The sequence below is a fragment of the Erpetoichthys calabaricus genome, chromosome 5, assembly GCF_900747795.2.
Source record: "Erpetoichthys calabaricus chromosome 5, fErpCal1.3, whole genome shotgun sequence".
Lineage (NCBI taxonomy): Eukaryota > Metazoa > Chordata > Cladistia > Polypteriformes > Polypteridae > Erpetoichthys > Erpetoichthys calabaricus.
Genome location: NC_041398.2, coordinates 16336769 through 16359474, shown reverse-complemented (window position 1 = coordinate 16359474; position 22706 = coordinate 16336769). Strand labels below are relative to the sequence as shown.

The following is a 22706-nucleotide window of genomic DNA, read 5'->3' as shown; positions in this document are numbered from 1 at the left end:
ATCAGCTTTATTGATGCCGTGACCCTCAATGGCTTATCAGGGCATGTTGTGATGCTGCACTTCTCATGAGGGCTCACCTTAATTCAGCGGTTCTCAAACTGTGGGACGTGTCCCCCAGTAACAAAAAAAGGGGGCACGAATGTTGCCATAGGTGGCGTAATTTCGCTAGTCGTAGGAAAATTTTAAACTTGTAGCAGTGTATCGGCAGCAAAAAATATACGAATAAATTTTATTAGGGTTTCAAAAAACGTTAGGGGGTGTGTGATTAAAACTGTTATGAAAACTCGGGTTGCAAATACTTAAAGGTTGAGAAACGCTGCCTTAGTTCTTGCATAGTTCCCAGTAAGGCTAACGTTGGTCATTTATAGGGGGTGACGGTGTAATAATCAACTATGCCCGAGTTGTGTTACTAACACACCAAGGCTGACTTTCTAGACCGCTCAAAAAACTAAATCTCTAATTGATGGTGTAGGACAAAACAACCAAAATATATTTAGGATTCTAAAATGCATTCATCAATAACTACAAATACTGGAATATACATATCTATGAATACAGAAGTACAAAGTTTATATAATATCAAGAAAAGTGAGGTTTTGAAATTCCTAATAAACCCAGGCAATATTGTTTATTGTTTCCATTACAAAATAGGACTGATCTCACCCATTCCTTGTGGATATTCTTAACTGCATCCAATGCTGGTTGTTTTGTTTTTGTTTTTTTTTCCCTTTGTCTAGTTTCAGGGAACATCCAGTAAGTACCATCCGTTATTTTAGCTACTTGGAAGCTTCTCCATCCCATCTCGACCTCCACAACCACTTTGTCATACTTTGTAATCCTCGAGACTATTCTCCTCGCAGTCTCCTCTTCAGGCCTGTTTTTCCCCCAAAATGGAGGATCTCCGCTCTCCCCTTTCTTTGCCCTTCTTCCGGATGATGATGATGATGATCTTCCTGTTGCACTTTCTATCAACACAGAAGCCCTTCCTATATTCACCTTAACTCTGGCAGTCTTTTCAGAATAAAAGCTCACACCAGAATTGGAGTTTCAGTAACCCAAATTCCAAGTGTGAATTTCTGGCTCACTGTGCCATTGTCACAACGTTTGCCTAAAGGGTCCAGGAAGTTTCATGTGACAATTCTGGTTCATTCCAGTACTACTGGCACTACATATTCAGTTTTACTTCACATGTGGCATAATTCGGTTTGTGTCTCTTGGTAGTTTGTTATTTTATTTTTCTATTTAGCTCTTGTAGAAGCGAAAAATGCGCACTTTAAATGAAGGCTCTAGGAGTCGGAGGATAGGCAAAGAGAGAACTTAGTTTTATTGCAATAAACAATAATACTGACTCCACCCAATTAGGCCAAACTGAGCTGAGCCTCCGAACAAGCCAAATATCAGTTTATATAATCATTTCTTATCATCTTGACCTTGCTCGTAACAATGCATTTGCTGTCTATTCTGACTCACTACTCCAGCTGGCTTCTCATGGCCACCAATATTTTCTGCATTTCGTCATTAGTATCATTCCTTGCTTCCATTATTTCCTAACTGGTGTTCCACCCTGTTCCCCCTTCTCTGTCCTCGGGTAGTTTCCGTACGTCATTCTCTTCCTGCTCTATCTTTCCGAGTTACCCAATATTGGTGGTTTCGCTTTCAGCTTAACTATAAAAATGAAATATGACAAATGCCTTTATTTAACTATTTGCTTGACATATCTAATTCACGCTACGTTTAACGCTTATAGAAGCTCTTAATTAGTTTTATATCTGTTTATGCTAATACATAACTTTTTATTTTCCATACTCTTCCGTGTGAATGTTCATGTGACTGTTAAAACTGCTGCTTCTTTTGGAAACACTTGCCACATTTGAATCAAGTTTTTGATTTCTCATTAGCAGGAATACTTTCATGGTGACAAAGCCCACCATTTTCTAATGAATATCAGCAGCATTCAATACAGCAATAAGGTTTCTCGACATTATGAATTTCTAGCCTCGCTTTGAATACGATATTCTTGTGAGAGTCTTCATCCACTTTCAGCAAAACGAGGGAGGTTCAATAATTTATCTACCTCAGTAGGAAGGAAGAGTTTTCCAAAAATTTTATTTTTCACTATCGTCCTGCTTACTTCATACACTTCATCCACTTTTTCTGCAATGACTTTAACCCCCTTTGGAGGGAAAAAAATTTTCTGTCTGATCTTCAAAGCAGGACGTTGTCACAGCTGCCTTGACATCTTCATCACTTGAAAACCGCTTCTTCAAAACTTGGAACAGGAAATAATCTGAGGGAGCCCAGTCAGGACTGTAGTGGGGGAGATGGTTCAGCTAGTAGAACCCACCTTCTTGGATGGCAGTCTGGGATTGACATGACATGTGAACCGCCTTGTCGTGAAGAAGCTTACTTGATTCGCAAAAGGACTCTCCTGATCTCCTGTCTCTTGAAATGTTAGACTCGCACTAAGCCACAACTCTGCAGGAGTAACCTTGAGACACATCACAGCATGCCCAGACTTGTTTCAACAAGCTTGCTACTTTCTTTCATACTCGGGTAGATAAATTATCAAACACTCCTTGTAAGCTTTCTCCACCGTATGATTTTTTTTTTTATGTTTAAGATGACTACAGCTCTGAGGAAACCTCTTCCACATTGAGAACAATATGGATTTTCTGCAGTATGAATTTCTGCATGCTGCTGAAGACCTTTACTGTAAGAGAAATGTTTTCCACGTTGAGATTCACAAAATAGATTCTCTACTGACTGACTCCATTTGCACATTGGAAGAGCACTACTCGTGGAAAATTATTTTTCACATTCTGAACAGCAATCAGCTTTCTCTTAGTTTTAATTTCTCAACAATTATTTACTTTGCTTACAGGAATGAACATCACTCCTAACTCTTGTGGACTTTTGTGTGTCTCTTAAGACTGAGGTAACTGGAAAATGTTTTGTCACATTCAGAACAGCAGTAAGGTTTTTGTCTAGTGTGGATTTGTGTGTGGGTATGCAGGTTTGCACTGAATGAGAAACATTTGCCACATTCCAAGCAGCAAAAAGGTTTTTCTCCGGTGTGGATTCTTGTGTGGCTCTGAAGATGACTTATAAGTGAGAATCGTTTACCACATTCTGGACAGCAATAGGGTTTCTCTCCTGTATGAATTGTCATATGCAGTTTAAGGCTGCTGCTCACTGTAAACCGCTTGCCACATTCCAAACAGTTATATGGTTTTTCTCCGGTGTGAATGCGTGCGTGTCTCAGGAGATTGCCATTATTACAGAATCTTTTGCCACATTCAGAACAGCAAAATGGATTTTCTGCGGCATGAATTCGTATGTGCTGGCGAAGACTGCTACTGTAAGAGAATTGTTTTCCACAGTCAGAGCAGCGATATGGCTTTTCTGAAGTATGAATTTGCATGTGCTCACGAAGACCACTACTGTATGAGAAACGTTTGCCACATTCAGAGCAGCAGTAAGGCTTTTTCACAGTGTGAACTTGCATGTGCTCGCGAAGACTGCTGCTATAAGAGAAACATTTGCCACATTCAGAGCAACAATATGGCTTTTCTGCAGCATGTACTTGTGTGTGCACACGAAGACTGCTACTGAAAGTAAAACATTTGTCACATTTTGGACAACAATAGGGTTTTTCTCCAGTGTGGATCCTTCTGTGGGTCTGAAGATTGCTTATACGTGAGAATTGTTTGCCACATTCTGAACAGCAATGGGATTTCTCTTTAGCATGAGTTCTCTTGTGGGTATTAAGTCTGCTGCTGTCTGAGAAACACTTGCCACATTCAGAGCAACTGTGAGGTTTTTCATCAGTATGAACTTTTTTCCGTTTGTAAAGTGAACTACGGCTGGAGTACAGTTTACCACATTCAAAACTTGCACATGACTTCTGTCCCGTATGAACCAACTTATCTTTACAGTCAAGAGTATTGTTCAAATTAATTCTGCATTCTTTGTACCCACGCAATACCTCTTTACCTGAATTATGCACTTGTTGTTGTTCAGTATTGATGACTTCAGTCTGCTCTCGTTTGTCAGCAGGAAGAGAACTACATTGCAAAGTGGCTTCTATCACATTCTCTGATCCTCCTGTTGCATTCTTCTTCTTATCACTATTCTGTTTGTATGGCAGTCTACACTGAAGAGAGGTCTGAGCAAAAGAAGATGGCGTGAAGCTGTCATTGTTTGGGAAATCTATAAAAACAAAAACAGATCAGGTAAATGTTTTTAAATACAGAAATTATGAAAAGAGATATCTGGCACATTGGTTGGTGTTGCTGTCTTAACCCTCAGTTCAATCCACATCGATGACACGATGGACTGATTGCGTAATACAGAGGTGCAACTTCAGAAAGGGAAGAACAAGTCAAGTTGGGGAGCATGCACTGGTACAGCGCGTTGCCACACCCACCACACGACACGGATCCTGGTTGGCAATCCCCCAGGCAGACATGCGGTCCAGTCCCATCCTCCGGAAATGACCCTCTATCTGCCGCAGCCAGGTGTTACATATGCATCCCCTTGGCCTGGTCCAGCCACTCGGGTCCCCAACAATGAGGATCTTATCAGCTGGATCACCCTCTGGGAAAAGCACCACATGGCCGTAGTGCCGTAACTGACGCTCCCTCACAATGCAGGTAATGTGCCTCATTCGGGACTCCATGAGCAAGACAAAGTCAAACCAACGGTACCCAAAGATTTTCCGGAGAGACACAGTACCAAAGGAGTCCAGTCTTTGTCTCAGGTCACTCTAACATCCATGTCTCGTAACCATATAGCAAGGTAAGAAGCACCAGGAAGCTACAGACTTGGACCTCCATCCTTTTCAGAGATATCAGGAGCGTCACACCCCCCTTTCCAGCGACCTCATGACCCATACCAATGCTCTTCCAATCAGTCTACTGAGATAATAGAAAGAATCACCAGAGACATGAATGTCACAACCAAGGTAAGTAAACCACTCGATGAGGTCGCCACACTCTCCGCAGAACACTCTTCTTTTTAGAGGAGACTGCGCTCATTTAATGTAGTAGTGAAATCTACAACTCAGTGCTAGCCAGTGTGATTTTTGTATGCTGTGTTGTGCGCTGGGCCAGTAACATCACCAAAAGAGAGGCCCATCAAATCAACAGGCAGATTAAAAGGGCAGGCTCAGTTGTAGGGTGCACTCTGGACCCACTTGGAGCAGAGAATGAAAACAAAATGGAGTGCCATCATGAACAATGGACAGCAGCCAAAGATTAAAATCAGTCCTCCGTTGTCTTGTTCTGTTGACATTCACCTCCACCCTGACTGGCTTGTGGTCAAATGAACGGCACGGTGTGATATCATTTTGAACTCTCTTTAATTTGTCGAGATTTATTTCATGACATTTTGATACTTTAAAAACTCAATTTTTGTTTTAATAAATGCACGGCATTATGCTTCCCCACAACCTTCCCTTAGATCAGAAGATTTAGCTGTGTGCTTAGTGTGTGAAGAACATATAGCGGTGTTTAAGGAATACAATTTGAATCGCCATTACGAGAGTAAACATGGAGGAAAATACAAGAATTTCAGTGATGCAGAGCGGGTACGGGCATCGGAAGATTTGCTAGCTAAACTGCAAAAGCAACAAGGATTTTTTACAAAGCTCCACTCATCCAGGGATGCAGCAGTCATGACCAGCTTTGTAATATTCCACAAAATTGCAAGATACAGTAAGCCATTCTCTGATGGGGAGAAGGTGGAGTCTTCAGCACTAATATGCCTTGAGAAAAAAAATCGCGTTTGCAAATATGTCTCTCTCGAGGCGCACCGTAACGAGGCGGGTGGAGAACATCGCGGGGAATTTGGTGATTCAACTGCAAAAGAAAATGGACAATTTTGTCTCGTTTTCCTTGGCTCTGGACGAGAGCTGTGACATCCGTGATACAGCCCAGTTACTTATCTTTGTACGTGGATTAACGAAAGACTTTGAGATGACGGAGGAGCTGGCAGCTATGCGGCCAATTTAAGGGTCTACAACGGGGAGTGATTTGTTCACAGAGGTAAATGCATCCATGGACATGCTGGGACTAAAATGGGACAAACTAATAGGAGTTACAACCGATGGCTGTCCAAATCTGACGGGGAAAAATGTTGGACTTTTGAGGCAGATGCAAGATAAAGTGACTGACATGAACCCAGAACAGAAATTGATATTTTTGCATTGCATCATTCATCGGGAGATGTTGTGCAAGTCAGTGCTAAAAATTAGCCACGTTGTTGATGTTGTAACTGAAATAGTTAATTTCATCAGGGCAAGAGCACTGAATCACAGCTGTGAGACGGCTCAGCCTTGGCAAGGTGCTTAAAAGAGTATGGGACCTGAGAGCAGAGCTTCAGGAGTTTTGTGAAAAGAAAGACAAGGACATTCCAGAGCTCTCAGATACACACTGGATTGCAGATCTGGCCTTTGCTGTTGATGTGACTGCACTAATGAATGAACTAAACACCAAGCTGCAAGGCAAGGGCCTCTTTCCACACAAAATGTACAGCTTGGTGACGGCTTTCATGAGAAAGTTGAAGTTTCTTTCAAGTCAATTAGAGGGCAACATTCTCACTCACATGCCAACACTGAAAGAAGTCACACTAACAGCTGATCACCTCCACAAGTATTCATCCATGTTAGGGGCACTGCATGGTGAGTTTTCAAGAAGATTTGAAGGCTTCAAAACAGTGGAGAGTGAAATGCACAGGATTTCTTCTCCCTTTACTTATAGTGTGGATAATGCAGTGATGTCCAGCTTGAACTCATTGATCTGCAGTCTGACAATCTACTGGCCGAGCATTTTAAATCAGTATCACTGGTAGAGTTTGATTCCTCTCTCAAAGAGGAAATCTTCCCACACTTGAGAAGGCATGCGCAGAGGATGTTGGTTCTCTTTGAATCTACCTACATCTGTGAACAAACATTCTCAGTGATGAAGTTTAACAAATCCAGATGCTGTATAGATCCTGTCTCAGTGATGATCACTTGTGTGCTGTCCTTCGCATATCCACCTCAGATATTCAACAGGACTTCAGTGTACTTGTTCAAGCCCAAAACAGGCTAGATTTCTCTCACTGAACACCAAAAGAACCGAGGTAAACTAATGTGATGTTGGTCTTTGAAAACTAGTTAATAAAGTTAAGATGCTATTTTTTAAATGCTGCAAAAAATGCACATTTTCTAAATTGTTTTTATAAATTTTCCTTAAATAGTACAATAACTCTGTGCTCAATGCTTGTTTGATTGACTGTTTGACATGTTTGGTTTACTGTAAGTTGATGCTGCTATTTTACGTTAAGTTATGATGCTAATTTTTTTTAAACATTGCAAAAGTTGAAATTTTCTAAACTGTTTTTGTGATTGTTCATTAAATAGAATTTTATATCTTCTATATTTTCTCATTGTAATATTACATTTACTGTTTCTTATAGTGGGATATCATATCTGTGGTGGGTTGGCGCCCTGCCCGGGATCGGTTCCCTGCCTTGCGCCCTGTGTTGACTGGGATTGGCTCCAGCAGACCCCCTGTGACCCTGTGTTTGGATTCAGCGGGTTGGAAAATGGATGGATGGATGGACGGACGGATATCATATATATTGGAAATTAATTAAGAATATTATAGGTATTAAGTATATATTAGGAATATCATATATATTCCGGCCCTCTAAAACCATTCCAATTTCTCCTAGGGTGTTTCATTTTTCCAAAGATGTGATTTTCATATTACTTTGCTTACGCCTCAAGTCTCAGTGATGTAAAAGATATACAGGTGCTGGTCATAAAATTAGAATAAAATGACAAAGTTGATTTATTTCAGTAATTCCATTCAAAAAGTGAAACTTGTATATTAGATTCATTCATTACACACAGACTGATGTTTAATCAAATGTTTATTTCTTTAAATGTTGATGATTATAACTGACAACTAATGAAAGTCCCAAATTCAGTATCTCGGAAAATTAGAATATCAATTAAGACCAATGCAAAAAAAGGATTTTTACAAATGCTGGCCAACTGAAAGGTATGAACATGAAAAGTATGAGCAGGTACAGCACTCAATATTTAGTTGGGGCTCCTTTGGCCTGTATTACTGCAGCAATGCGGCGTGGCATAGAGTCGATCAGTCTGTGGCACTGCTCAGGTGTTATGAGAGCCCATGTTGCTCTGATAGTGGCCTTCAGCTCTTCTGAATTGCTGGGTCTGGCATATTGCATCTTCCTCTTCACAATACCCCATAGATTTTCTATGGGGTTAAGGTCAGGCGAGTTTGCTGGCCAATCAAGAACAGGGATACCATGGTCCTTAAACCAGGTACTGGTAGCTTTGGCACTGTGTGCAGGTGCCAGGTCCTGTTGGAAAATGAAATCTTCATCTCCACAAAGTTCGTCAGCAGCAGGAAGCATGAAATGCTCTAAAACATCTTGGTAGACGGCTGCGTTGACCTTGGACCTCAGAAAACACAATGGACCAACACCAGCAGATGACATGGCACCCCAAACCATCACTGACTGTGGAAACTTTACACTGGACCTCACGCAACGTGGATTCTGTGCCTCTCCTCTCTTCCTCCAGACTCTGGGACCTTGATTTCCAAAGGAAATGCAAAATTTACTTTCATAAGAGAACATAACTTTGGACCACTCAGCAGCAGTCCAAAGGCGAGACGCTTCTGATGCTGTCTCTTGTTCAAGAGTGGCTTGACACAAGGAATGCGACAGCTGAAGCCCATGTCTTGCATACGTCTGTGTGTGGTGGTTCTTGAAGCACTGACTCCAGCTGCAGTCCACTCTTTGTGAATCTCCACCACATTTTTGAATGGGTTTTGTTTCCCAATCCTCTCCAGGGTGCGGTTATCCCTATTGCTTGTACACTTTTTTCTGCCACATCTTGTCCTTCCCTTCGCCTCTCTATTAAGGTGCTTGGACACAGAGCTCTGTGAACAGCCAGCCTCTTTAGCAATGACCTTTTGTGTCTTGCCCTCCTTGTGCAAGGTGTCAATGGTCGTCCTTTGGACAACTGTCAAGTCAGCAGTCTTCCCCATGATTGTGTAGCCTACAGAACTCGACTGAGAGACCATTTAAAGGCTTTGGCAGGTGTTTGGAGTTAATTAGCTGATTAGAGTGTGGCACCAGGTGTCTTCAATATTGAACCTTTTCACAATATTCTAATTTTCCGAGATACTGAATTTGGGACTTTCATTAGTTGTCAGTTATAATCATCAACATTAAAAGAAATAAACATTTGAAATACATCAGTCTGTGTGTAATGAATAAATCTAATATACAAGTTTCACTTTTTGAATGGAACTACTGAAATAAATCACAATATATACACACACACACACACACACACACACACACACATACAGTGCATCCAGAAAGTATTCACAGCGCATCACTTTTTCCACATTTTGTTATGTCACAGCCTTATTCCAAAATGGATTAAATTCATTTTTTTCCTCAGAATTCTACACACAACACCCCATAATGACAATGTGAAAAAAGTTTACTTGAGGTTTTTGCAAATTTATTAAAAATAAAAAAATTGAGAAAGCACATGTACATAAGTATTCACAGCCTTTGCCATGAAGCTCAAAATTGAGCTCTGGTGCATCCTGTTTCCCCTGAGATGTTTCTGCAGCTTCATTGGAGTCCACCTGTGGTAAATTCAGTTGACTGGACATGGTTTGGAAAGGCACATACCTGTCTATAGAAGGTCCCACAGTTGACAGTTCATGTCAGAGCACAAACCAAGCATGAAGTCAAAGGAATTGTCTGTAGACCTCCGAGACAGGATTGTCTCGAGGTACATATCTGGGGAAGGTTACAGAAAAATTTCTGCTGCTTTGAAGGTCCTAATGAGCACAGTGGCCTCCATCATCCGTAAGTAGAAGAAGTTCGAAACCACCAGGACTCTTCCTAGAGCTGGCCGGCCATCTCAACTGAGCGATCGGGGGAGAAAGGCCTTAGTCAGGGAGGTGATCAAGAACCCGATGGTCACTCTGTTAGAGCTCCAGAGGTCCTCTGTGGAGAGAGGAGAATCTTCCAGAAGGACAACCATCTCTGCAGCAATCCACCAATCAGGCCTGTAAGGTAGAGTGGCCAGATGGAAGCCACTCCTTTGTAAAAGGCACATGGCAGCCCGCCTGGAGTTTGGCAAAAGGCACCTGAAGGACTCTCAGACCATGAGAAAGAAAATTCTCTGTTCTGATGAGAGAAAGATTGAACTCTTTGGTGTGAATGTCAGGCATCACGTTTGGAGGAAACCTGGCACCATCCCTACAGTGAAGCATGGTAGTGGCAGCATCATGCTGTGGAGATGTTTTTCAGCGGCAGGAACTAGGAGACTAGTCAGGATAAAGGGAAAAATGACTGCAGCAATGTACAGAAACATCCTGGGTGAAAACCTGCTCCAGAGCGCTCTTGACCTCAGACTGGGGCGACGGTTCATCTTTCAGCAGGACAACGACCCTAAGCACACAGCCAAGATATCAAAGGAGTGGCTTCAGGACAACTCTGTGAATGTCCTTGAGTGGCCCAGCCAGAGCCCAGACTTGAATCTGATTGAACATCTCTGGTGAGATCTTAAAATGGCTGTGCACCGACACTTCCCATCCAACCTGATGGAGCTTGAGAGGTGCTGCAAAGAGGAATGGGCCAAACTGGCCAAGGATAGGTGTGCCAAGCTTGTGGCATCATATTCAAAAAGACTTGAGGCTGGAATTGCTGCCAAAGGGGCATCGACAAAGTATTGAGCAAAGGCTGTGAATACTTATGGACATGGGATTTCTCAGTTTTTTTATTTTTAATAAATTTGCAAAAATCTCAAACTTTTTTCACGTTGTCATTATGGGGTGTTGTGTGTAGAATTCTGAGGAAAAAAATGAATTTAATCCATTTTCGAATAAGGCTGTAACATAACAAAATGTGGAAAAAGTGATGCGCTGTGAATACTTTCCGGATGCACTGTATATATATATATATATATATATATATATATATATATATATATACACACACACACAGAAAAGCAAAATTTGAAGCCGTTTTCCCCCACAGTGATGCAAGTCAGGAAGCTGCTCCTTCAAACGGTGTATATTACAGGATTCACCCAAAAATATTCAAAATAGAGAAAAAAAAAAGTGTATATACAAAAATAAACAGTGCACCAAAAACCACAACTTAATAAATACCTCCACCAAAGTTAATCCATAGATATTTATATAAGGAAAAAAAAGAATACTTACAATAATCACGGCACAAGCAGTAGTACTTGGAAAATTCAAATAGCTGTTCTACCAAGTACCTTCCTCTAGCAAGATCTAGTCAGAAGAACCAGCCTCTAGAGGCCATAATTCCATTTTGTACCAATTAAACTGCACTCCGTCATCCCTCCGTAGGCACGCGATGACGTGAATGCATCTGCAAAAAGTGGCGTCTCCTAACCCTGCAAAATACTATAAAAAGTCGAGCAGCCGGTGCACGTGCGCGCATAGCCGTGCCGGCTTTTGAGATGCAAACTGCGCTTCTCCCAAAAGTGAAAGTAAGCATTTAAAAAAAAAAATTTCCTCCTTCCCCTGAGCTATAGCCCAGACAACTGCAAACCTGGGATCACTTTTCTAAACCGTGGCAAACTAATATTAAGGGGCTTCGCACATTCTTTTGCACCTATAGAGTAATGATGTCGTTGGGAGGCACGCACTTGGAGTGGAGGAGCGACAATGCCATCCCCAGCCGGTCAATGGCAGGGCCGTCTCTCCAGTCTACACGAGACCCGCCGCGACGCTCCCCCAAAAGGCACTCATATCATCAGCGAAGACGTCTCTCTACAGTATATAAAAGAAAAAGGCAAGTTTCCTTTCTTTATACCTTTTTGTCATTTTTATCCCAAACAAATGCCTCTCTCTTAACACTGCAGAGGACACTTAACTAATTTTCTTTAATTGCTGGTAATGCCACTAAGGCACATTACCACATCCAGTCCTTCAGAATCTCTCCAGTGTGCAGTGACTTCCTAAAAATATGTGTCAAGGGTTTCTATCTGTACTCACTAGCCTCCTTAAGAACCCGAGGGTGAATATTATCTGGTCCTGGTGATTTGTTTGATTTCAGCCTATTTAATCTGAGCAGCTCTTCTCCTTCTACAATTTCCAAATCTCTCACTATCTCCTTAGTAGTCCCTGTTACTGATAGTAGGTTATCCAATTCCTCACTTGTGAAGACCTCAGAACAATACAAGTTTAGAGCGTCTGCTATTTCACTGTCTGTATTTCTAATTCCCCTTTACTATTCCTGATGCACTTCACCTCCTCCTTGACTGTTCTTTTACTACTAAAATACTGAAAGAATCTCTGAGGGTCTTCTTTCGCCTTATCTGCTATATTCCTCTCCAACTCTATTTTAGCCTCCCTGATATCCTTCTTAATGGTTGCCCTCATGTTCTCATACACTCTGTGATTCACTTTTCAGTCATTAGTCGTGTATGCCTTATAGAATTTAAGTTGGAGGATAAACTAATTCATAATATTGTTTTTGACACGGTGTTGTCGTCATTTAATTTATTTACTTTTTATGTTTTACTTTTTTACTTCTACCTTTTACTATGGGTTGTTATTCAATGCTATTTAAATAGACACTTGTAGTGAAACACTCAATTAACTGATTTTCTGTCTGTAATAACTGAGGTCCAAACCGTTTTCCTCCTGCGCACGCATACTCTTCTATATGCCATCATTTTAAATACAATCACTGTCTCTAATGGAGGTGCACCCCAATGCCCTTCAAGCAGCTCAGCCATGAGATTGTGGGCACCTAGTGCCAGCCCCTGGGGGTTGGCGAGCAAAGCAAGCAGGGGACCGAGCCCTGCAGTTTCATTAAATATTGTCCTACAATGATTTACTGCTAGAATCACAGCTTTATGTAAGGAAAGTCACATGTTGGATCCTTTATGCAAACATCCACACATTTTCAATTTATAATTTAGTAAGTCAGTTCTTGTTAGGTGTCATGCACTTGACCAGGTGGTCTCTACTCAAATTCAATCACACATGTACCAAACAGCCACAAGTCGAATTTAGAAATGTTATTAGTTCCACTTTTATATGTTTAATCACATTACTTACTTATTCCATCGCTACTAGATGACTGCTGCTCTTCAGCTCCTCTCCCTCTTCCGTCATCGATTTTCTCTTCAAACTCAGATAATTCAGACTTCATTTGCACAGAATTCTGCTGGGTGGGCAGTTGTCTCGTATTCGTGAACCAGGGCTGTAAACGTGAATGAGATTCTTCACAAACATCTTGCTTGGAAATACGCCCACTTTCAGGCTTTCTAACCGAGAAGTCTTCTGAATCCTCAACTTTCACGTCATTAGTCATCTCCTTGTACTTCTCCTCCTTAAAATTTGAAAACTTTAATTTACCATCTTCTGTCTTCACACACCATGCCTCTGCTGCACCCCATTCACAGTCCTCTTGTTTAATGTGTGCCAGTCTCTCGCATGTGTCGTCGTCTTCTTCTTTGGCTGAGGCCATGCTGCATGTCAAACTCTTCTGCTCGTCTTTGTTAAGATCCCCACTCTCTCACATGGACAGTCCTGATGTGGAGGCCAGTAGACATTTCACTGAATGGCAGGCTGAACTGGGAAGTGGGCTTCTTGTCAACTGTTAAAATAAAAGTGATAGAATTACTTCATAAAGTCATCAAGAAAAACTCAAGCACATTGCCAGGTTAATATTCAGTTGTGTCAAACACAGAAAAATACCAACAAAGTGTGGTGAAAGATCTAATGCTGAAATTGACGCACACTAAGGCCATCATTTTATAGGGACCCAGTCTGTGATGTATTGATGTCACACTTCAATTACAGTGAACATAACAGAAAGACATGCTGAAGAAAACACATTCAGTAAAAACATATATTGAGTTATATTTGACTGTTATTAAAAGCACTAACAACTCAGCATACAGCCTCAGTGGGCAGCTGTTGACCACCATCTGTTAGGAGGGGGTGGCTCTTCCACATGTCCTCTTTCCCACACACAGAAGCACTCATTCTGTCACTCCGCTTCAGTTTTCTGTCTTTCTCTATGCTGTTAGCTCTCCAGTCCTATCTCAACAGACGTCTTGCATGGAGACGGCTTTAACGTCTCCGCCAATTGCTTTTCTTTATCAGAGGCAGCCCTGTTTTTACTCCTCAGACACCTGAATTGAATTCCCACCGAGTACACCTGACGGCCCCACACCCAGGTGTATTCACTTTAAACAGATTTGACATTCCTAATGGTTTATCCCTCTCAAACTTTGTTGTCCTCACATCATCAGAAAGTATATTTCTAACTCTGCCCTGTTCGTTAGTGCTCGGACGCGTTTCTTTTGCTCTGTCAAATTTCCTACTACATGCCAAACTCACATGTGTCCTGTTCATTAGCAGTTTTAAACTAACCTCGATGACTGAGTCTGTCCTGTCCTGGAGTGTGGCATTAAACTGGCATCCCCTCCATTGCTAGTTCCTACCTTGCACCCGATGCTACGTGTGTCCACTGTAACCCTGAACTGAACTTAGTGAGTGTGAATACAGAAGGATGGCTAGCGCAGGACAATGGCTGATCTTGTTGTGTTAATGGCCACCATGTGAACTGACCTGCTCAGTGTTATTTCTGACCTGTTCAACACAAACTCCTCACATTTCTTCAGATAGACAGAATTTGGTATAGTAGGTAGAAGTAGATGGACAGACAGAATTTTGTAGCCAGGAGTAGACAGGATTTTGTATGATAGGCAGGATCAGATAGACAGACAGACTTTGGTATAGTAGGCAGGAATAGATAGTAAATTCTGTCTGTCTGTCTGATCCTACCTATCATACAAAATCCTATAATAGGTAGGATTACATAGACAGAATTTGGTATAGTAGGCAGGAGTAGATGGACAGACAGAATTTGGTATGATAAGCAGGATCAGATAGACAGAATTTTGTATAGTAGGCAAGGTTAGATAGGATTTTGAATGATAGGCAGGATCAGACAGACAGACAGACTTTGGTATAGTAGGCAGGAGTACATAGGATTTTGTATGATAGGCAGGATCAGATAGACAGACATACTTTGGTATAGTAGGCAGGAATAGATAGGATTTTGAATGATAGGCAGGATCAGATAGACAGACAGACTTTGGTATAGTAGGCAGGAGTAAATGGACAGACAGGATTTGGTATAGTAGGCAGGAGTAGATAGGATTTTGTATGATAGGCAGGATCAGATAGACAGACAGACTTTGGTATAGTAGGCAGGAGTAAATGGACAGACAGGATTTGGTATAGTAGGCAGGAGTAGATAGGATTTTGTATGATAGGCAGGATCAGATAGACAGACAAACTTTGGTATAGTAGGCAGGAATAGATAGGATTTTGTATGATAGGCAGGATCAGACAGACAGAATTTACTATAATAGGTAGGATTACATAGACAAAATTTGGTATAGTAGGCAGGAGTAGATGGACAGACAGAATTTGGTATGATAGGCAGGATCAGATAGACAGGATTTTGTAAGGTAGGCAGAAGTTGATGGACAGACAGAATTTGGTATAGTAGGCAGGATTAAATAGGATTTTGTATGATAGGCAGAATCAGATATACAAACAGAATTTGTTATAGTAGGCAGGATTAGATAGGATTTTTCTATGATAGGCAGGATCAGATAGACAGGATTTTGTATGATAGGTAGGATTACACAGACAGATAGAATTTGGTATAGTAGGCAGGAGTAGATGGACAGACAGAATTTTGTAAGGTAGGCAGGATCAGATAGACAGGATTTGGTATAGTAGGCAAGATTAAATAGAATTTTGTATGATAGGCAGGATCAGATATACAGACAGAATTTGCTATAGTAGGCAGATTTAGATAGACAGACAGGATTTGGTATAGTAAGCAGGATTAGCTAGACAGGGAGGACAGATAGATCTTGATTTGTCATCAGAGGGAAATTTTTTTTTTGTTTTTAACATAAGCTTTTAAAATAAATAAATGGGTAGATAAGTAAGTAAATAAATAAATTTATACAAACACACTTTGATCTGAACACACACCGGAATGACTATACAGCAAGAAAATTCAAACGAAAGAATAGTTTTGACTTGGCTGTCACAGTCCCAGTGAGGCATTACGTACACGTAGACATATTGCTGTTGGTATACTCGACACATTTCTGCTGAATATTTTCTTTTTCTGAATGTCCTCAGTGTTAGTGTGTCACAGAGAGGATGTGCAGCATTTTGTTCATAATGTCACTCAGTTTTGTTTTAATTCTCTCCTTTGCTATGACCTCCAGGGGGTTCACCGGTGCATCCTATAATACTGAGATGCTCTCTCATTGAATCACAGATTATATTAAGTTCTGTGTCGACACAGTGGTACCCTCAAAGACAGTGTGCTGTTTTCAAAACAACAAACTCTAGATTACTATGGAGGTAAAAGATGAATGAGGAGAAGAGAACGCTGTTCAAATCCGGCAACAAAGAGGCTCTGAAAGACATGCAGTTAGTATAAAAAAAAAAAAAAAGCAAAGTGAAGGAAATGAAGCTTACAAAGCTAAAACAGAAAAACTTGCTCACAACAGCATGTAGGATATCTGGAATGGACTGGGTGTAATTACTGGACTAAAGAAATCAAGGGCTCAGGTGCTGGAAGGGGATGTGGACAAAGCCAACATCCCGAAACTAATTTCTTAATAGATTTTCCCTCCCACTGCCACCTTCTTTCAATGACCAGTCTTCCCACACCATACCTAATACATCAACAACTCCTACCATGTCAACTGGAATGACCAGTGACATGTCCACCTCTGACCACCAGTGTGGACTGTCCATAACTGAAGACCAAGTAAAGAGGCAACTGAGGAAGCTACACACAGGAAAAGCTGAGGGATCAGATAGAATCGGTCTTCGAGTTCTTAAGGCCTGTGCTGACCAACTTTGTGGTGTCCTCGGTCACCTGATCAGTCTGTCCCTAAGGCTTCAGAAAGTGTCACAGCTGTGGAAAAAATCCTGCATTGCTCTTGTTCCAAAGAAGGCAGGCACTTTTTCACCTAATGACTACAGACCAGTAGCATTCACGTCTCACATCATGAAGACCTTTGAGAGGCTGGTCCTGAACTATACGAGTCCTCTTGTGGTAGACCACCCTATCGGACAAAGACTGGAATGGAGGATGGAATTATCTAAACTGCTCCACAAGAGGATACCAAGAGGATTGTGTGTTTTGATGTATCCAGTGCCTTTGATGCCATCTAGCAATTCCTGTTAAGGGGTAAACTCAGTGATATGCAGCCTGTGATGCCCTGATGATGGATTATCTGTCGTGCAGACCAGTTTGTGAGACTCAAGGACTGTGTGAGCAACATTGGAGCACCAGAAGGAGCAGTCCGGTCTGCTTTATTCGGTAAACCTCAGACTATAACAGCAGATCAGGTCACTTGCAGAAATTCTCAGATGATTCCGCACTTATGGGGTGAAGAGGAAGAGTGAGGGCAGAGCCAAGGATAAAATGGTGGAAGATGAAAAAGGAAGACTGCAAGGTTGAGTTTAGGGAGGAGGTGAGACAGGCACTGGGTGGCAGTGAAGAGTTACCAGACAGCAGATGTAGTAAGGGTGACAGCAAGAAGGGTGCTTGGCGTGACATCTGGAAAGAGGAAGGAGGAAAAGGAAACCTGGTGGTGGAATAAGGAAATACAGGAGATTATACAGAGGAAGAGGATGGCAAAGAAAAAGTGGGATAGTCGGAGAGATGCAGAAAGTAGACAAGAGTACAAGGAGACAAGGTGCAAGGTGAAGGGAGAGGTGGTGAAGGCTAAAGAAAAGGCGTATGATGAGTTGTATGAGAGGTTGGACACTAAGGAGGGAAAAAAAGACCGGTGGGCTAGACAGAGGGACTGAGCTGGGAAAGATGTGCAGCAGGTCAGGGTGATAAAGGATAAAGATGGAAACAAGCGAGGAGAGTGTGTTGAGCAGATGGAAAGAGGACTTTGAGAGGCTAATGAATGAAGAGAATGAGAGAGAGAAGGTTGGATGATGTGGAGATAATGAATCAGGAAGAGCAACAGATTAGCAAGGAGAAAGTAAGGACAGCAATGGAAAGGATGAAAAATGGAAAGGCGGTTGGTCCAGATGACATACCTGTGGAAGCATGGAGGTGTTTAGGAGAGATGGCAGTGGAGTTTTTAACCAGATTGTTTAATGGAATCTTGGAAAGTGAAAGGATGCTGAGGAGTGGAGAAGAACTGTACTGGTGCTGATATTTAAGAATAAGGGGGATGTGCAGAGCTGTAGTAACTACAGGGGGATAAAACTAATGAGCCACAGCATGAAGTTATGGGAAAGAGTAGTGGAAGCTCAGTTAAGAAGGGAGGTGATGATTAGTGAGCAGCAGGATGGTTTCATGCCAAGAAAGAGCACCACAGATGAGAGGTTTGCTCTGAGGATGTTGATGGAGAAGTAGAGAGAAGGCCAGAAGGAGTTGCATTGTGTCTTTGTGGACCTGGAGAAAGCATATGACAGGGTGACTAGAGAGGAGCTGTGGTATTGTATAAGGAAGTCGGGAGTGGCAGAGAAGTACGTGAGAGTGGCACAGGATATGTATGAGGGAAGTGTGACAGTGGTGAGGTCTGCGGTAGGAGTGACGGAGGTGGGATTACGTCAGGGATCGGCTCTGAGCCCTTTCTTATTAGCAATGTTGATGGACAGGTTGACAGACGAGATTAGACAGGAGTCCCCGTGGACTATGATGTTTGCTGATGACATTGTGACCTGTAGCGATAGTAGGGAGCAAGATGAGGAGACCCTGGAGAGATGGAGATATGCTCTAGAGAGATAGAGGAATGAAGGTCAGTAGGACCACCAAGACAGAATACATGTGTGTGAATGAGAAGGAGCTCAATGGAATTGTGAGGATGCAAGGAGTAGAGTTAACAAAGGTGGAGGAGTTTAAATAATTGGGATAAACAGTACAGAGTAATGGGGATTGTGGAAGAGAAGTGCAGGCAGGGTGGAATGGGTGGAGAAAGTGTCAGGAGTGATTTGTGACAGACTGGTATCAGCAAGAGCGAAAGGGAAGGTCTACAGTACGGTAGTGAGACCAGCTATGTTATATGGGCTGGAGACGATGGCACTGACCAGAAAGCAGGAGACAGAGTTGAAGGTGGCAAAGATAAAGATGCTAAGATTTGCATTGGGTGTGACAAGGATGGGCAGGATTAGAAATGAGGACATTAGAGGTTCAGCTCAAGTTGGACGGTTGGGAGACAAAGTCAGAGAGGCGAGATTGCGTTGGTTTGGACATGTGCAGAGGAGAGACGCTGGGTATATTGGGAGAAGGGTGCTGGGGATGGAGCTGCCAGGGAAGAGGAGAAGAGGAAGGCCTAAGAGAAGGTTTATGGATGTGGTGAGAGAGGACATGCAGGTGATGGGTGTAACAGAACAAGATGAAGAGGACAGGAAGATATGGAACAAGATGATCTGCTGTGGCGACCCCTAATGGGAGCAGCCGAAAAAAGAAGAAGAAGTGAATTAAAGGAGTGGATGGATGAGAACCACTTGTCTTTAAACATTGATGAAACAGAGATGTTACATATTGGAGGGAATGGCACTGATCACAACAGTATTTTGTCATCATTTAACTCAGTTAGAATCACCATTAGTTTTATTGAATCAGCCCGCAATCTCGATGTTATCTTTGGCATTTAAAGCGCACATTTCAAAGTTGTCCAAATCATGTTTCTTCCATCTTAAAAATGTCGGGAAATTAAGCCATTTTCTAATGAAGTGGAATTCTGAGAAATTAATTCCTGCATTCATTTCTAGTAGGATTGACTACTACAATGCGGTGTCCACTGGATGTTCAAACTGTTCTTTATACAGCCTCCAGTTAATCCAAAATGCGGCTGCAAGAATTATTACAAGAACATGAAAATATGAACACATAACTCCAGTTCTTAAATCCTTACACTGGCTCCCGGTTAAGTTTAGGGCAGATTTCAACATCCTCCTTTTAACATATAAAGCCTTAATTGGCCGAGGTCCGGCTTACTTGTCTGAACTTATCATGACTTACAAACCAGAGTGCACATTAAGATCTCAAGATGCCGGTCTCCTTAGGATTCCAAGGATTAATAAAATAAGAGTGGAAGGTCCAGCTTTTAGTTACAGGGCCCCTAAACTGTGGAGTGGTCTGCCTGCTACTATAAGAGATGCCCCTTCGGTCTCAGCTTTTAAATCCCGGCTGAAGACTCACGACCTTCAGTTTAGCACATCCTGACTAGAGCTGCTGATTAACTGTACAGACTGGATCTTGGTTGGTAGGTAGGTAGGTAGGTAGGAAAGACACTATATGATAGATAGATAGATAGATAGATAGATAGATAGATAGATAGATAGATAGATAGATAGATAGATAGATAGATAGATAGATAGATAGATAGATAGATAGATAGATAGATAGATAGACAGACAGACAGACAGACAGACAGACAGACAGACAGACAGACAGACAGACAGACAGACAGACAGACAGACAGACAGAACGAACGAACGAACATAAAATTGTTAATAGAGAACTTGGCTCATACATGTGTTTATCAAAGCTGTGCTTGACAAATACAAGCAGCTGAGCAAACTCACCCGCTTATATCAGCTGATTCTTCTGAGTTCGCCAAACGTTCATCTCGGGTGGCAGGTCATCAATGCATAGCCCCATGGTTCTCAAACTGTGGGGCGGCGCGAAGTAACAAAAAGGGGGGGGGCGCGAAGATGTGAAAAAAAAAAAAAAACAAAACAAGAATCGAAGATATGAAAAACACATCTATTGAAACCAAAACAAATTAACTTAAACTACATTCTGATACTAGAAAAAATAAATATAGAGTTAGATCAATGTCGATAAAAGTTAAGTAGGTATAATAAAATATGCATCTATGATATACAGTGGAACCTCGGTTCACGAACATCTCGGTACACGTACAAAATCAGTTTACGACCAAAAAGTTTGCCAAACTTTTGCCTCGGTTCACGACCACACACTCGGTATACGAACAAGCCAGTGTCTCTTTCGGTTTGTGCGTGCCGATAATTGCATTGTTCTCGGTCAGACGTGCGTGCGTGCGTGCGTGCTTTCGCTGTGAAGTCTTTGTGCTCTATTTCATTTCCCTTCCGGTTCGTACGCGCCGATTACTGTATTTAAGTACGTGTTCAGCCTCTTCCCTGTTCATTGTTCTCAGTCAGACATGCGTGCTTTACCTGTGAACTCTCTGTGCTCTACAGTATTTTGTGTGCTTTTGCAGTTAACCATGGCTTCTAAGCAAGTGAAGAGTGGTGAGAAGAAAGTTTTGCAGAAAATTGAAATCGAAGTAAAGAAAGAAACTATTGAAAAGTATGAGCATGGCGTTCGTGTTACTGATCTTGCCACCGAGTACAAGAAGTCAAAGTCTACGATTTTGGCTGTTCTAAAGCAGAATCTATTAAAGCAGCTGATGTTGCAAAAGGAGTTACAGCGTTAACCAGGCAGAGGCCTCAAGTGCTGGAAGAGGTGGAAAAACTGTTGCTAGTGTGGCTGAACGAGAAGCAACTTGCAGGGGATAGCGTAAGCGAGGTGATGTTATGCAAGAAAGCCGGGAAGATTCATGGTGAATTGCTGCAAAACTATCCTTCTATGAGTGGCGAAAGTGAGGAATTTAAAGCCAGTAGAGGATGGTTTGAAAAATTTCACAAGAGAAGTGGCATTCATAGTGTGGTAAGGCATGGAGAGGCTGCTAGTTCCGACGCTGAAGCTGCGAAAGAATTCGTGAAAAATTTCACAAAATTAGTGGAGGACAAAGGCTACATCCCGCAACAAGTCTTCAACTGCGACAAGACCGGATTGTTCTCCACCCAGTTCCTCCTCACTTCATGCCAGAACTCGACTCATGCAAGGTTAGTTTTCTTGGTGGTTTATGGTTAGTTTTTGTATTACAGATTTTTCAAATGTTCATTTTTCGGTTCGTAGCGTGAACTGTTGCAATGTTCATTTTTTTCCCTGTGCTTAAAACTCATTTAAAAAAAGTGTTTACAGCGAGTGGTTCGTAGCGTGATTTGTTGCAATGTTACTTTTCTTGGTGGTTTATTAAATTACAGATTTTTCAAATGTTCCTTTTTTTTCCCTGTGCTTAAAACTCATTAAAAAAAGTGTTTACAGCGATCGGGTCATAAGGTTACAGTATAGCGCGAACTCTTGCAATGTTAGTTTTCTCTGTTGTTCAAGGTTTTCTCAGTGTTATTCAATGTTTTTACATTTAGTTTACCATTACGCTGTGCATTCTATGGTTTAATTAACTATATTTGTGCTTAAAAACTTAAAAATATATATATATTTACATACAGTTCATATGGTCTGGAACGGATTAATTGTATTTACATACAATCCTATGGGGGAAATTGCTTCAGTTCACGACCAGAGTTTTGGAACAAATTATGGTCGTGAACTGAGGTTCCCCTGTATCATTAATTAAAAAAAGAACAAATTGGTATTAGTGGGCTCCATTCAAAAAAACGTTACGGGGGGCGCGATTAAAACTGTTATGAAAACTCAGGTCGCAAATACTTAAAAGGTTGAGAAACCCTGGCATAGCCCAACCACCACACAAAGGGGGACCG

General features: G+C 41.7%; 1 protein-coding gene across 1 annotated transcript in view; it reads right to left on the bottom strand.

The window, feature by feature from the left end:
* Window positions 1-211: 211 nt before the first annotated feature.
* Window positions 212-22706, bottom strand: part of LOC114641792 (zinc finger protein 665-like) — a 65887-nt gene continuing 43392 nt past the window's right edge. The window contains exons 4-5 of the mRNA XM_051927755.1: window positions 13149-13605; window positions 212-4209 (exon numbers count right to left, since the gene is read on the bottom strand). Of these exons, the coding sequence (XP_051783715.1) occupies window positions 2897-4209; window positions 13149-13605 (1770 nt within the window). The 3' untranslated portion in view covers window positions 212-2896. The remainder of the gene's footprint in view (window positions 4210-13148; window positions 13606-22706) is intronic.